This window comes from Balaenoptera ricei, chromosome 1 (assembly GCF_028023285.1).
Source record: "Balaenoptera ricei isolate mBalRic1 chromosome 1, mBalRic1.hap2, whole genome shotgun sequence".
Taxonomy (NCBI): Eukaryota; Metazoa; Chordata; class Mammalia; order Artiodactyla; family Balaenopteridae; genus Balaenoptera; species Balaenoptera ricei.
In genome coordinates, this window is record NC_082639.1 from 8544672 (window position 1) to 8560706 (window position 16035).

At 47.1% G+C, this 16035-nt stretch overlaps 1 protein-coding gene across 4 annotated transcripts in view; it reads right to left on the reverse strand.

The window, feature by feature from the left end:
* The window catches only part of MTOR (mechanistic target of rapamycin kinase), a 125420-nt gene that overhangs the window by 23167 nt on the left and 86218 nt on the right, over positions 1-16035 (reverse strand). For all 4 annotated transcript variants that reach the window (XM_059912940.1, XM_059912948.1, XM_059912954.1 and 1 more), the window contains 6 exons: positions 10215-10315; positions 8408-8523; positions 7096-7173; positions 6801-6908; positions 3477-3602; positions 3255-3386 (listed from right to left, as the gene is read on the reverse strand). In XM_059912940.1, the coding sequence (XP_059768923.1) occupies positions 3255-3386; positions 3477-3602; positions 6801-6908; positions 7096-7173; positions 8408-8523; positions 10215-10315 (661 nt within the window). The remainder of the gene's footprint in view (positions 1-3254; positions 3387-3476; positions 3603-6800; positions 6909-7095; positions 7174-8407; positions 8524-10214; positions 10316-16035) is intronic.

The window sequence follows — 16035 nt, forward strand, 5'->3', positions numbered from 1 at the left end:
GGGGACACTAGCCAAGCAAACATTTAGTTGAATAGGGTGGCTTAGGAGCAAAATCTGCAGAGCGTCCTCCAGCAGTCACATCTCTTTACACTACGTGATTTTATACAAAGTGAGCAGAAGCCATCTGGGTTAGTAGCAGATAGCGGAACTAGGGAAGAGCAGAGACAGAGTCAGAGATCTGAGAGTCAGCTACAAGCCATTTGTATAAGCCTGCCATGCCCACACGTACCAGCATCGTGATAAATGTGAAAAAGAGAATATGTGTTCTTTGCTACAGAAAAGGAGAGAAAAAAACCCAACACTTCAAATAAATGTCAGAATGATCTCCTTACTGTGAATCACGTAAGAGTCTTTTTCTTTTTCTTTTTTTGAATAGAAACATGTCAGTAATGATGGCCCTGAAGGAAAATTGAAACTCCCTGGCTTGGGGGCCAGGACCAACCTCAGATACTTTTAATATATAAGGAATTAATTAATTGGCATCGAGAGGGCTTAACCCAGAGGCAGAATGACGTGACAACGATTTATCGGGCAGCTAATCCACGCACGAGGGCAAGGCAGACACAGAGATGTTCTAACAGTTACCAAGACACCTGTCTCCCTCAGACATCTGCCTTCAGAGTTCCACTCCTCACCAGTGGCTTTGAAAAATGAGCTCTATTAGCATCTCCCACCTGGGAAGTGATATGTGTTCCTTTACTTTTTCTTCTATGGGAACTACACTGGCTAGACTTAAATCTGATTAGGAAGAGAAAAAAGAATTGGGAGGGAGTCCTTAAATGATCCCTCATGAAAAAGGTGGAAGATAACTCAGGGTGGTTAGTGTGTACATCAAGCAGGTAAGAACTGAACTAGGAACTCGGATGCCAGGTGCTTTTCAGAGCCCACAGGTTACGTGTCACTGACTGTCCAGAGAGAGTTTAAATTCTCTTCGGGAGACTCCACAAGAACAAAACAAAAACTGCCAAAACTGGGAAGGCTGGGTATTAGTTTGGATTTGAAGCCCAATGTTAGGTTTAGTCAGTTTACCCAGCATGGGAGACTCTAGTATCTTTCTACTCTGTGGCATGGAGGCAACTTATTTCCAAGGAATTGAAAATGTTCTACTAAAAACTCCTTCTTGGGGCTTCCCTGGTGGGGCAGTGGTTGAGAGTCTGCCTGCCGATGCAGGGGACATGGGTTTGAGCCCTGGTCTGGGAGGATCCCGCATGCCGCGGAGCAACTGGGCCCGTAAGTCACAGCTGCTGAGCCTGCGCGTCTAGAGCCTGTGCTCCACAACAGGAGGGGCCGCGACAGTGAAATGCCCGCGCACCGCGAAGAAGAGTGGCCCCCGCTCGCCGCAGCTGGAGAAAGCCCTCGCACAGAAACGAAGACCCAACACAGCCAAAAAAATAAAATAAATAAATAAATAAGTCAGGAGCGCTTAAAAAAAAACAAAACAAAAAAAACTCCTTTTCTCCATCCCCAGGAAGTGAGGAGGGGGAAAAATGATTCTTTCTCTCTTACAGATGATGGACCGCTCGCTTGGAGGAAGGGGTTTCTCTCAGGCCCAGAGTGTAAGCTGGGCAGACTATTCTGGCTCTTGACTGCCTGCATGGTTTGTGGGCAAGAACTATGTTCTCGGCTTAGTGAAATTTCACAGAAGGAACCAGCCTGTCTCCAGATTCCGTGAACTGTCTTGTCTAGAAAAGCAGTGGGCATACGCCTACTGCCTGATGCCTTCCTGCAGAACGGGATCTGCTTCTCCCCATTTCCGTCCGCCTCAGGCAAAGCAGAGGGCACAGCCCTTACTTATGGAGGAAGAGCACAGCACTCAGAGAAGGAAAGCGACCTGCTCAACAGCACGGTTATTATTAAGTAGTCAGCTTTCCTGGAGTAGCTCCTGAACTCTTACGAAGATGTGGCATCTCTAGCTCCGGGCTTGAAGTTCAAGCACCTAATTTTAAATAGATTTCTAAATCTTTAATCCATGTGGTTTTATGGTCTCCCTCCAGAATCTGGGTTCCTAAGAAAAGGCCATAATCTGTGGAGAAGTTGGGCTGTGGTCCTATGTTGAAAGAAGCCACTCCTTGGTTGAAATATTAGCCAAAACACTCCTTCCGCCTGCCTTCGGCAAGACATTCAAAGACTTGGAGGCTACATATAGGAAGGAAACCAGACTGTATTCAGATCCAGCACCTTCTGTTTTTCTCATTTGCCTGGAGGAAGGTCAGGCTTTGAATCAGAAGTGCTCTGGCCTGGGAGGCTCACAGAGACTAAACTAAACAACCCCCTCTCAAACAACAACAAAAGAAAAAACCCCAAACCGCACATTTGGAGAAGGACACTTGGACCATGATATCTGAAGTATGCCCCAATCAAAGACCCAGTGTGTGGTGCAGGGCTGTGGCTCCCACTCTGGGTGGCATTCAGAGTCACAGAATCCAGCACCCACAAAAGAAATCAGCTTCTGACACAGTCCAGGGATCTCCCAAGTAAGCCTTCAGCCAAGACTCCACTGCTATTTTATCACATCTTCCACAGCCACAGCTCCAGTGGCTGCTCTGCATTCCTTTCTTATCTCAGGGACACTGTGGGGACAACAACAGGGAGAGGAGAGCTGGGACTCCCTCCTCTGTTTCATAAGGACGACAATGGGGGAGCCAAAGCAGGTGCTGATTTTGCCTCCAGGGCCTACTTTTTGTTAATCGTCACCATCGTCCAGGGAGATTGTTTTAAAAAATAAAAACAAAAAAGAAGCCACATCTATTTCCCAAGGACCTGTCTGTAAATAAAGTCAGAGGAATTCTATATTGGCTTCAAGGTGACTTTCCCCACTGGTTTCAGCATCACACTCTGGGTGTTGCTGCTTTTGAATCCCAAACTGATGACAGAAGAGGAGACAAGAAGTCTGAAAAACCAAGTTGGTCTTACGAAAGTTTCAGTCTGTGTTTTCACAAACATGCTGCTTTTTTGGGTACTTCTCTTAGGGGGAAAAACAACACAACCCAGAAATTTTTTCTATGTTTTAGCACATTCTAGCTGCTAATAAATAGAACTGTGACTGCACTCGTTGGTTTGATCAATGGTATATGTGCATCTCCTCGAATATGATTCACTTTTTGAAATCAGGCCAAATAGCCTCCTGGCAGGAGTGAACTCCCTGGCATGGTGGTTTGGACGCTGTTTCCTTTCGGGCCTGCAGGAGGCAGTGAGAAGCAGATTAGGCGAGCATTCTGGAGAAATGTGGTCTCCTGCGGGATTGCGGCACAGACCTTGCGAGCGCTCTTCCACATATTTTTCATGTAGGCGTAGGTCACCTGGGGGTGAACTGTTGGCAGAGGGTGGTCAAGTTGCCGAGATGGATCAACTCCCAGGAGCAGCACTAAGGTTTTATGAGCAAGAGCCTTCAAAACAAGAGGTTGGGGTTATACACAGAACTGGGCCAGGAGCACCCCCTCAGACTCCCGCCCTACCCCCACGGTGGGGACACTCACCAGCCTGCCACTCTTGCCACACAGGCTTGCATACTTGAGCCAGGTCCTCATGTCCTCGTGAGGGCTGACCACTAGCGACCGCACCATGAGGATTTTCTGCCAGTCCTCCACAATACGCTGGCAGCCCTGGAACGTCCAGAAGCGAGGATTAGACACGTGCTCTGCTATAACTTAATCCCTCACAAGCAACAGTGAAACCCACCCCGAAACAAAAAAGAGATTCATTTTTATAATCTCATCTTTCTCAAGTGAAGGGTACTGTGAGTGAAACACCTCCCAGGAACTTCTCAAAATTCGAGAAGCAGTACAGCAAGGACTCTGGAACCTGAATCCTGGCCTGTCCACTGTACTACCTATGTGACTTTGGACAAATTACTTAACCTCTCTGTGACTGATCTGTAAAATGGGATAAAAATGGTACCAACTTCATGGGGCCATGGTGAGGCTTAAATGAACTAAATTATTTAAATTTCTTTTCTGAATTGTAAATAATGTATTTTTAGCTTTAATTTTTTGCTTCAGTCTCTCTGGTTGAAGATGCCTATCACTGACAAAGAAATTAAATTTAAAATGTATCATTCAAAATTTTAAAAACTAATTAAGTGTAAAAAAAATTGAAATAATTAAATTTTCAACTGATGTTGTTTGAAAGTTGGTGGTGTTTATATTTCTGAAGTTATCAGAGCCTAAACTTGCACTCAGATCTTGACCTTGTCTTTCCTCTACATTTTTATTCGTCTCAGATCAAAAACTGCACATAGAAGGGAAAGGGACTCATTCATTCACACATATAAATTCTTTTAAATTAAGAAGAAACAAAGTGAATTAATCATTATCAAAGGGGCTAAGCTAATTTGATATCAAAAGACTGTTGAGAATAGAGCGAGCCTCTCCTCCTCCACCTTCCTGAGAATAAGTCAGATTCAGAGACTAACACCAGGGGAGATGGGTTTCTGAGATCTATCACTTCATCAGAGAGTTCCATGAAACCAAACAACGAGCTGTCCTCCATGGAGGTAAGTCTAAAAGTCTAGTGACAATGGTTGCAGGCTTTTAAACATGACAGGACACAATCTGAGCCTGAATAAAGAACCCAAGGCAAGAAAAGACCCAACGCAAGTAAGGTTGACCTCTCAAACTGCCCCGCGGGAGCCAGTGGCTGGGGAGTTCAGTTTAATTGATCGCAAAAAGCCACTCTTCCAGCCTAGGCAGTTGGTTGAGTGTTCTGACAGCAAGCCATCCACAAGAGCCAAATTCCTACCACAAAGTTAACGCTGTATTTTTAGGCCTTGGACCATAATTTTCTGTCCTGTTATGTGTAACAACAGTAATTTGGAAAGTTAGAAAAACAGAAAAAAGTACACTGAGTGACTGTTTTGGTGACTTCTCATCATCTGTTAGTTTCTCCCAGATGCTGAAATCACTTGGCCCCTGGAAACCAAAAAGCATCTTCCTGTCTTAAGGTAGGGAAGTCATGAAGGCCTAAGATGATGATGGTATCTTGGACACAGTAAAGTCAAACACGGGTCCCTCCTCTCTGAGACTCATTTAATCTACCCCGCTTCCAAGTCTCTATTTTGCCCACTTGTTAGAATGGCAGAAGATTCATCAGATCTCTGATTTGGAAACTCTTCACCTCATTACAGGCACTTAAAAACACCAGGGTGTGTACAAGTCAAGTGGGAAATTCTGGCTTTGTGGAATTCCTTTCTGGGGTTCAATGGACAATTTTCCATCAAAACATTCACTGGGCACTTCATAATTGCTAATAAAACATGTGAAAGAACTGCATGTGCTCATTTCAGAGCATAAACGACTGTATTCATAGGCAATCCTTTGCCCCGTTCTTTTCCTTTCCAGTGGAATGTGCCCGGAACTTTGTGGACAGGAATGCAACTTGGAGTCGAAAGGCCCTGCCACAGCCTACTGAAAAGTTGGAAGCACAAACCTCAACTTGTCTGGGGACAGAATTTGGAATTAAGTGTGGATTGGGTCAAGAGGAAACAGCTTAAAATCGAGGGAGGTTGACTATGACAAGCAGGGGGACAAGTGGCTTCTGGAGCAGTGAAGCTTTGCCGACAAACTCCTCCTCCTCCTCCCTACTCAAGGAATGGGAGACCTGTCCTTTCCAAGGACACTGAAGACTCCTGACTCCCAGATCTGGAACTGACAGCTCCTCAAGCTAAAACGATCAGAATGTACAACGAAAATACTGATGGAGGACTTGGAAAAGTTTCTCGATGAGGGGAAACTTCGGTGGGAAAAAGTCTGCACAGAGCGTATGGGATGACTATGACCTGAGGAACCGTAAACGGCAGGGGTTAGTAAATGAACACATCAGGCCACCGCACTTAAAGGGCTGGATGCAGATGGCCAGCAAGTGGATTTAGAGCAGTGGTTCTCAGCGTCAGTCACATCCTGGAATTATCTGGGAAGGCTGAAAAGATACTGATCCTGGGTCTATCCCCAGAAATTTTGTTTATTTGGTCTGGGAAGTGGTCTGGGTATCCAGATTTTTAAAAGCTCTCCAGGGGGCTTCCCTGGTGGCGCAGTGGTTCAGAATCTGCCTGCCAAAACAGGGGACACGGGTTCGAGCCCTGGTCCGAGAAGATCCCACGTGCTGCGGAGCAACTAAGCCCGTGCGCCACAACTACTGAGCCTGCGCTCTAGAGCCCGCGAGCCACAACTACTGAAGCCCACGAACCTAGAGCCCATGCTCTGCAACAAGAGAAGCCACCACAGTGAGAAGCCCGGGCACCACAACGAAGAGTAGCCCCCGCTCGCCGCAAACAGAGAAAGCCCATGCGCAGCAACAAAGACCCAACACAGCCAAAAATAAATAAATAAAATAAATAAATTTATTTTTTAAAAAAGGCAAAAAAAAAAAAGCTCTCCAGGTCATTCTATTGTGTGGCTAAAGTTGAGAACCACTGATTTTGAGGTCAAGATTCTCAACTGGCTGGCCATAATGTCACTTATTAAATTTTCTTTTGGGAATTCCCTGGTGGTCCAGTGGTTAGGACTCTGCGCTTCCACTGCAGGGGGCACAGGTTCGATCTCTGGTCGGGGAACTAAGATCCTACAAGCTGTGCAGTGCAGCCAAAAAAGAAAAAAAAAAAAAAAAAAGATATTTTCTTTTCTTCCTAGAGCAGGGTAAAAGGAGGTCGGAAAAGAGGTCATCCTCTCGCAGCTAGAGGCTTATTAGGTGAGAAGCCTGTGGGTGTTCTGCTCTGAATGCAAACGGAACCTCTGTGACGAAGCAGGAAGCTTATGCTGAGCAGGGGAGGAGGGGGCAGGCTAAGCGGGGCTTTCTACCAGGCTCACCTGCAGTCTCTCCCACCAGATCTGGCGGATGATCTCCCGGCGCTCGGGGACAAGTTTGTACTGGATGACCTCCTCCAGCTCGGAGAGCATGTGGCAAGAAACCATGGCCTGATGGAAGCAAATCGCATTCCAACTTAATACAGCATGAACAATCCGAAAGCCAGGCTTCATTTCAGTCATTCCTTTTGGTCCCACAGGCACGCTCTCAGCAGCCTGTGTGTCCTCACGAGCCCACTCTGCAAAAAGAACTGAAATGTGCTTCCAACCCTGCACCATGCAGATGGTCCACACTCACCCCATACGCCCGGCTGTAGCTCTCTCCTGCCATCGCAGTTAACTCGGCGTCCAGCAGGTCCCGGGCTTTGTCGATGCACTGGAACAGAAAAAGAGAAGCCCTGGAATTGAGCTGTGGACTTGGGAGCTGAGGGGAGGGAGGGCTGTGATTTTCAGGCTTCCCAACTAGCTGCAGAAGTTACCTGTCTCACTGAAATCCTAGTGACGAAGAGAAAAGTTCACTGAAGGAGGGAAGAAACCTTTTACCAGATTTGAAAGCCTAGAGAAGCGCATTATCTGATTTCTCAGAAAAGAAAGAAACGTATGGCAGCCAAAAGCTTAACATCTTAGATCCTGGGTAACAAAGGCAGGGAAATTCATGCTTAGAAACAGAATCACCGTTTTCTTGCATCTCAAGAGGACAACTTGTGGATCTACCTTCTTTCAACTTCTCCATGCTGGGCATGTTGGTAAGAACAGACTGTGCAAGCACTCAAATGGCCCAGCTGGTTGTCTCTGGCTTTTAAGCACCTTGTCCTCCTGAGGGAGTGCCTCTGAAATTGGCAGAAGAATGCCAATCCTCTCCATGTAAATGGGAGCTTTTGTGCCTGTGACACGAATGACCCAGGTCTCAGTTCTCATGTGTAAATCAGAGCTTGTGGGGGTGGTATGCCATAGGACTGCAGTTTGAGTCTTCTCTGTTTCATCAATTAAAACCCCTGCACGTGGAGCTTTTCCTTTTTTGAATGTTTAAGGTTAATATGACTATGTCCCCGTCTGGTAGCGCTCGGGTCATTTACCCAAGCACCTCACCCAAGACAGTCGGGTGTCTGACAGGCTGGATGTGATTACCTCGTTATTTTATTCTGCAAGTCAGCACAGGATTTCCAAATCAAGTGCTAACTTTCCTAGAAGGTGACCAGTGTGTGACACGCCTGCAGAGCCAGAAGAACCTTGTGACTGATTTCTGCTGCAGAGGGGGGGTGTGCTGCTCTCTGAATTCTCCTTTGGTAAAACAGTTTCTCTCTACCACAAGCAATGCTAAAGCAACATGGTAAGTAAAAAGGATGCAACGATGACCCAAGAAGCCAACTCCAAAAGCAATCTAAATGGTAACTTCCAGAACACGTGTCCCTCTCTCAGAGCAGGAAGTGGCCCTGGCTGATATGCTGGGAGTCATCTTCTTACTAAGCCTTGCGCTCCAAAGCCATTCTAACGAGGCCACAGAGCCAAAGGCCAGAGCTGAAGTACACAGGCACCACGTGCTAGGCGCGGACGGGGCGCACGTGATTACCTTCCCTTTGGAGGTGGTCTGGGTACGTGGAGGTTTGTACCTGCTGCGCCAAGGAGAAGAGGTCCTGATGCAGCGCCAGCACGGCTCTGTAAAATGCCCCGTCGTGGGTATCCCGAGGGATCATGCAGGTGTACTCCTCCATGCTGTCCCACTGACCTACACGCACGCACACGCACACACAGAAAAGCATTAGGGTGGTCAGCTTGCTGGGCTAAAGGCAGCATCTCAAATAGGCCTTGTCACTGTTACTTGAATTTAGCTTGGGGTTCAAACAGGACACACTTGAGCCTGCTGTATCCGAATCCCGCAGAGAGCCTCTACACTCTGTGAGGCGGAGAGCCAGTTTAACAAGGCCACATCTGTCTTCCAAACACAGGGCTCCACTGCTGCCCCAGGGAGTTCCATGAAAGATGGAAGGAGCCGCATAAGCACAGGTCAGGAGGGTGCCACGCAGCACCTCATTAACCTAGAGAACTCGCCCCGCTTCCTCTAGGTGAGACGGAAGAGCTTTCTTCCCAACCAACGGAGGATCTCACAGTTCAATGGTATCTTGGACATTACATTTCCCCCTAAACAACTGATATGGCCGTTATCCGGACAGGGGACAGGATGAGACAAACAGTTTGCTTGTCTCACTCTGGCAGTACCTTTGCCTCAGAGGGAGGAGATAAATATTTTAAGAGGCTCTGTTACAACAGAAAGATGGGCTAGGTCATAGCACAGTAGTGTCATATCAGGGCAGACTGGGGAAATGGTGGCATCTGGAAAGACATAGTCACTTCCCCTGGTGGGGTGAGCATGTATCAAATGCCAGGATTTCCAAAACCATCTGCAGGAAAGATACCAGCTTCATTAGCCGCAGACTGCAGGGCTGCTGATTTTACGAGGCCTTTTCCTGCCTTTCACTCCAGACCACTGGTGCATCCATTCTCTATGCCTCTGGGCAAAAGCAAATAACAAATGATGACTCCTCAGGAAGCAGTTTGGTTTTGAAAAACGTTCTGGATCCAGCTCAGAGCTCATGAAAGGAAAGGATATAAGCTCTGTGACTCAGAGGGTGAGAATGGAGGTGGATGTTATGTAACCCTGCTCTGGACTCCACAGGTGCCGCTTCCACCTGGGACATCCATGGACCCTTTCCCCTCTTACTGAGAACATCCCTGGAACAGACACTGGGAATCCTCTCTGCTGGGGTCTGATGTCAGAAAGCGACACTTGTCTGTGGGGATTAAAAGGAAATCACTGCTTGAAAACACTCAGGGAGTGGGAGGAAGGTGGCTGAGTGTTGGGCAGCAAGGCGGAGAACAGAGAAAACCAAATTGCCAGAATGTTTATAACTGTTGGAGAAGGTGAACAGCATATAGGGGTTCATTATACTAGTCACTTTTATATTTGTTGGGAAAATTCTATAATAAAAGTTAAGAAATAAAAGGAGATAGACAGCTGACTTCTCTCATTATTCCTGTAGGATAAAGACATGTTGGTGGAGCTCCAGCAACCATACTGGATCATGAGGTGGCAACCCCATGCAAAGCAGAAATATGGAAAAAGGCTAATGATGATGGAGCCAGAATACAAACAAACTTCACTAAATATCTCAGTTTTGATGCTTGCTCACTGTTTTCCTTGGCCTCCCTGTGAACAGCCATTATTAGACATATCTAACAAAGTTAGTCAAAGTCATGAGGCAGAAAGGACAGATGGAGGAGGGAGAAGTGGACATGAACAGTTTTATGCTTCTATAGACCTGACATCTCTGCCTGCAGCCACAGTGCCATACTTTTCCGATGTGAGCCCCCAGCCTCACTGTCCTCACCTTGACTGGGTGCCTGGGAGGGGAGCCTTACCTAAACCCCATGCGGCTGCAGCAGCCATCCGGGCCATCTTGGCTTGGGTCTCATCATTAACCAGGGTCCACTTTTCACAGCACTGCTGGTGGAGCTGCCCCCTGAAGGAAAAGAATTATACAGTCGGGTTAACAGATATCACCTCCATCTTTCTCTCTAGCCCCTTAGGTTAGCTGGAGGCTGCGGAGGAGCTGGATGATAGGGGCCTGCCTTGAACCGGGAGCTTTTAAAGAAAAAGTACTTTTGACTGTGTGATATAATTGAGAAGTGACTGGCCATTTGTTGTTTCTATGGCCTGGTGGCTCATAATTTGTCTGAGAGCGAGTTTATCTTAAGATAGGGACCGTGTCTAACTAGGTGTGACGTGAAATGTGAACATCTGGCCCCCTTCATAAATATTAAATAACTTTTCTCCTATGCCAATGAACTCTGGGCTCTTTCCCTTTGGCAGGCCTACAGAGAAAGCAATCGGAAGAGGCACATCTGGACATTCTTTTGGGCTCCAAGCTATAGGGAGAAGTGGCTTTTAAAAGTATTATACCAATGGTTGCAGTCTGAAATGAAACGCAAATGAAATCAATCTGCACAGAAGGAAGAAGGCGCTACAACGGTCACATCTACCAGAAATCCAGATGTTGCTTACTCTCAGAATTGCGCATACCTACCGTGAGTGTGGGTATGACTAGGAGACACTGAGATACGTATGGTGCTCAGCAGACTCTGATACACAGAGAGAGCAGAAGCCCTCAAGAAGAGATGTCCTGTTGGCTGTTAAAACTGCTGCCCTCCCATGTTGCACTTTTGAAGGAAAGGAAATAAAACCCTGCTACTGGGCAAATACGAGCTCCTGCTTTCATGTGAGCTTCAAGACTCAGCTAGGAGACTCCTTAATCTTTCCTGCTTTCTGAAAGAGATGCTGCAGGATGTTTTAACTTGGTATTGGGAGTGAAGTCAAGAGAAAAGGTACAAGTTCCAAGTGGCCCAGCTCAGAAGCCTCGTGGGACACGAGCTACACTGCACTATAAGGTGACATGGGGGACAGGGAGGGGGGAGGAGATAAAGATGCTGAAGGGATCTGGGCTGAGCTCACCGAGAAGCTGACTGGTGACCACATCTAGGAGAACTGCTCGGGGCCATTATGTCCAGCATCATGGCCTGGCAGTCATTACCTTTCACTGTCTCTCCGGCACAAGGTCAAGAGAGCCAGGGACACAAGCATTCTAGCTCAGTACACAGCCAAGATAAAAAAGAGGAAGAGGAAGTGGGCAGCCATCCTGCCCTGTGCACTTACTGAAGCTCAGAGACAGCAGCTGGATGAACCTCAGTGTTGTTTTCCTGCCGTCTAAACTGAGAAACCTTCACTCTGGGTCCTGCTGGAGGTTATCTTAGAGCAGCAGTTCTCAGATTGCTATGTGCATCATAATCCCATGCAGGGCTCCTTACATAGATTGTTGGGTGCCATCCCTTGAGTTTCTGATTCGGGAGGTCTGAACTGGGTGATACTGATGCTGTGCTCCAGGGGCCACAGTTTGAGAACCACTGGCTCAGAGCACAGAACAGCCCCTCTGGGCAGCACATTTTTGCTGGGGTCCTGTCTGGAGGTAAAGAAGAGCGACATGATCTCTGAGTGCTCCTTCCAACCCTAGAATTCAAATCTGTATAGCTGGTAGCCACAGGCAATTCAGCCTCCCTCTGCTGTTTCGTCAGGACCCCCCATTTCTGTGTCACAGGTCTGGGATTTAGCTTTCCTCTTCGTCTCGAGGCAGGGAGCGAGTTCAGTGTGAAACGCCACAAACTGTTAACTCCAGAGACAAAGCAGGGGGCAGTGCAGGAGCAGCACCCTGAAAGGCAGCCCCGCCAGGGGACACAGGCACCGACTTCACGCTGAGGCTGTGTCAACAGTTGTCAGAACCTGGTCGGTGTACACAGAGGCGGGGCTCCTCTCCCACAAACATTTGTTACAAATAAGGATGCAGAATATACTGAGTCCTAACTCTCAAAGGCACGGGGGCGAACAAAATCAAATAAATACAAAGTATGAGACTGTCTGTGGGGCAACCACTAGGAGGCTCTTTGGCACCTCTCACTGACACCAGGGAGGACTGGGTAAAAGGCCCTCCAAGACTCTGACTTTCCCACCTAGTGCAGCAGCAAAAAGTGTAAGGAGCGGTCTTCAATTTGCAACGCCTAAGTACTTGGCTGTCTATGATGTCATTCCTGAGGGGTCTGTCCTCAAGGACCCAGAGGCCAGGAAAGGAACAGTGCGGGCAGGAGGTTTACTTAGGTTCCAGTGGCTGCAGGTGTGGCTGCGGAGCTGGGGAAGGGGGGGCTGTCTCTTGTGCTCAGCTCCCGGAGGCTGGTGAGCACGGGGAGGCGGTCTTAGCTCACTGGTAACCCTGGATCATTCCTGAGGGCCGCCTCCGGTGAACACCTGCCTCGGGCACGTTCAGGATACATACTCAAAGCAAAAGCAATCTAAAAGTTGCACTCTAAATAGAACTGACTGAATAAACCATATAAAAAACCTGCATATGATCAGGAAAAGAATTCTACTTCTTTCATCTCTTTTTAAAATCTCTTTCAGCCTACTGCATTCTTAAACCCCTTGGTCGGCATCACTAGCCACTTATACTTCACAGGTAATTATAAAACTGGAACGAATTCAAGGGCTCAGAGGTAGATGGCGCTGGGTAGTGCACGTCAGGAGACCTGGATGACTCTGCCCTCGGAGGCTATGTCGACTTCTATGAGCCTCAGTTTCCCAACTGTCACACAAGGAGATTAAACAAAATCGCATATAAAGTCTCTTCTAACGCATCCAAGCCAACCCTACTTAACCCACCTAAGGACAGTGGTTGTGTCTAATTATGAAAGGTGGGGAGGGCAGGAAAGGTTTCAAGGAGGGAGAAACAGTTCAGGTGGACCTTGAAAGATGGGGAGAATTTCAAAAAGTAGAAAAAGGAGAAGAGGAGGTGAGCAATTCAGGGCACTGAATGAAAGAATGCAAAGAAAAAAAATTCTGTGGGGTTTGGAGAATGGCCGACCAATAGCCCTTCGGTTAAAGTTCAAACTCTTAACGTGGACCATAAGCCCCACTTGATCTGGCCCCTGCCTAGCTCTCCTGCCTCACCTCTTACCTCTTTTCCGCATCACACTCGACCCCACAGCCTTACTGAACTTTCAGAACCCTAAACATAATAATGTGCTCGCTCCTCCTCACTGTCTGGGTCCGAGTTAGGTATCACTTCTTCCTGGAAGCCTTCCAGAACCTTCCAAGCTAGGATTAGGGCCCCTTCTGATATCCCACAGCCCCTGGGCTTCTCTTCTCCTTTATAACTGTACTCACTCTGTGCTACAGCAGTCTGGTCGTCTGCCCTGTAAGCTCTGGGAAGGCAGGGGCTGTGTCCCTCTTGTTCATGCTGTGTCCTCAGGGCCTAGCACAGACACTGGCAATGAGTAAGTGCTCAGTACGACTGGCTGAATGAATGAATGGGGCACTCAGTCCCATATGCAAGAGGAAGTTGAGATAATTTGCTCATGGGGAGGCATTCTGTTTGTTATTTAAAACTGTAGTTGGAGATTAACCAAGATGGCGGAGTAGAAGGACGTGCTCTCACTCCCTCTTGTGAGAACACCAGAATCACAACTGGCTGCTGGACAATCATCGACAGGAAGACACTGGACTTCACCAAGGAGGATACCCCACGTCCAAGGACAGAGGAGAAGCTACAGTGAGACGGTAGGAGGGGCGCAATCAGAGTAAAATCAAATCCCATAACTGCTGGGTGGGTGACTCACAGACTGGCGAACACTTATACCACAGAAGTCCACCCACTGGAGTGAAGGTTCTGAGCCCCACGTCAGGCTTCCCAACCTGGAGGTCCGGCAACGGGAGGAGGAATTCATAGAGAATCAGACTTTGAAGCCTAGTGGGAATTGATTGCAGGACTTCGACAGGACCGGGGGAAAGAGAGACCCCACTCTTGGAGGGCGCACACGGAATAGTGCGCGCATCGGGACCCGGGGGAAGGAGCAGTGACCCTGGGGGAGACTGAACCAGACCTACCTGCTAGTGTTGGAGGGTCTCCTGCAGAGGCGGGGGCTGGCTCTGTTTCACCGTGGGGACAAGGACACTGGCAGCGGAGGTTCTGGGAAGTACTCCTTGGCGTGAGCCTCTCAGAGTCTGCCATTAGCCCCACCAAAGAGCCTAGGTAGGCTCCAGCGTTGGGTTGCCTCAGGCAAAACAACCAACAGGGAGGGAACCCAGCCCCACCCATCAACAGTCAAGTGGATTAAAGTTTTACGGAGCTCTGACCGCCACAGCAACAGTCAGCTCTACCCACCACCAGAGCCTCCCATCAAGCCTCTTAGATAGCCTCAACCACCAGAGGGCAGACAGCAGAAGCAAGAAAAACTACAATCCTGCAGCCTGTGGAACAAAAACCACATTTACAGAAAGATAGACAAGATGAAAAGGCAGAGGGCTATATACCAGATGAAGGAACAAGAAAAAACCCCAGAAAAACAACTAAATGAAGTGGAGATAGGCAACCTTCCAGAAAAAGAATTCAGAATAATGATAGTGAAGATGATCCAGGACCTCGGAATAAGAATGGAGGCAAAGATTGAGAAGAGGCAAGAAATGATTAACAAAGACCTAGAAGAATTAAAGAACAAACAAACAGAGATGACCAATACAATAACTGAAATGAAAACTACACTAGAAGAAATCAATAGCAGAATAACTGAGGCAGAAGAACGGATAAGTGACCTGGAAGACAGAATGGTGGAATTCACTGCTGCGGAACAGACTAAAGAAAAAAGAATGAAAAGAAATGAAGACAGCCTAAGAGACCTCTGGGACAACATTAAACGCAACAACATTTGCATTATAGGGGTCACGGGAGGAGAAGAGAGAGAGAAAGGACCAGACAAAATATTTGAAGAGATTATAGTCGAAAACTTCCCTAACATGGGAAAGGAAATAGCCACCCAAGTCCAGGAAGCACAGAGAGTCCCATACAACATAAACCCAAGGAGAAACATGCCGAGACACATAGTAATCAAAGTGGCAAAAATTAAAGACAAAGAAAAATTATTGAAAGCAGCAAGGGAAAAACGACAAATAACATACAAGGGAACTCCCATAAGGTTAACAGCTGATTTCTCAGCAGAAACTCTACACGCCAGAAGAGAGTGGCATGATATACTTAAAGTGATGAAAGGGAAGAACCTACAACCAAGATTACTCTACCTGGCAAGGATCTCATTTAGATTTGATGGAGAAATCAAAAGCTTTACAGACAAGAAAAAGCTAAGAGAATTCAGCACCACCAAACCAGCTCTACAACAAATGCTACAGGAACTTCTCTAAGTGGGAAACACAAGAGAAGAAAAGGACCTACAAAAACAAACCCAAAACAATTAAGAAAATGGTCATAGGAACATACATATCGATAACTACCTTAAACGTGAATGGATTAAATGCTCCAACCAAAAGACACAGGCTTGCTGAATGGATACAAAAACAAGACCCATATATATGCTGTCTACAAGAGACCCACTTTAGACCTAGGGACACATACAGACTGAAAGTGAGGGGATGGAAAAAGATATTCCATGCAAATGGAAATCAAAAGAAAGCTGGAGTAGCTATACTCATATCAGATAAAATAGACTTTAAAATAAAGAATGTTACAAGAGACAAGGAAGGACACTATGTAATGATCAAGGGATCAATCCAAGAAGAAGATATAACAATTATAAATATATATACACCCAACATGGGAACACCTCAATACATAAAGCAACTGCTAACAGC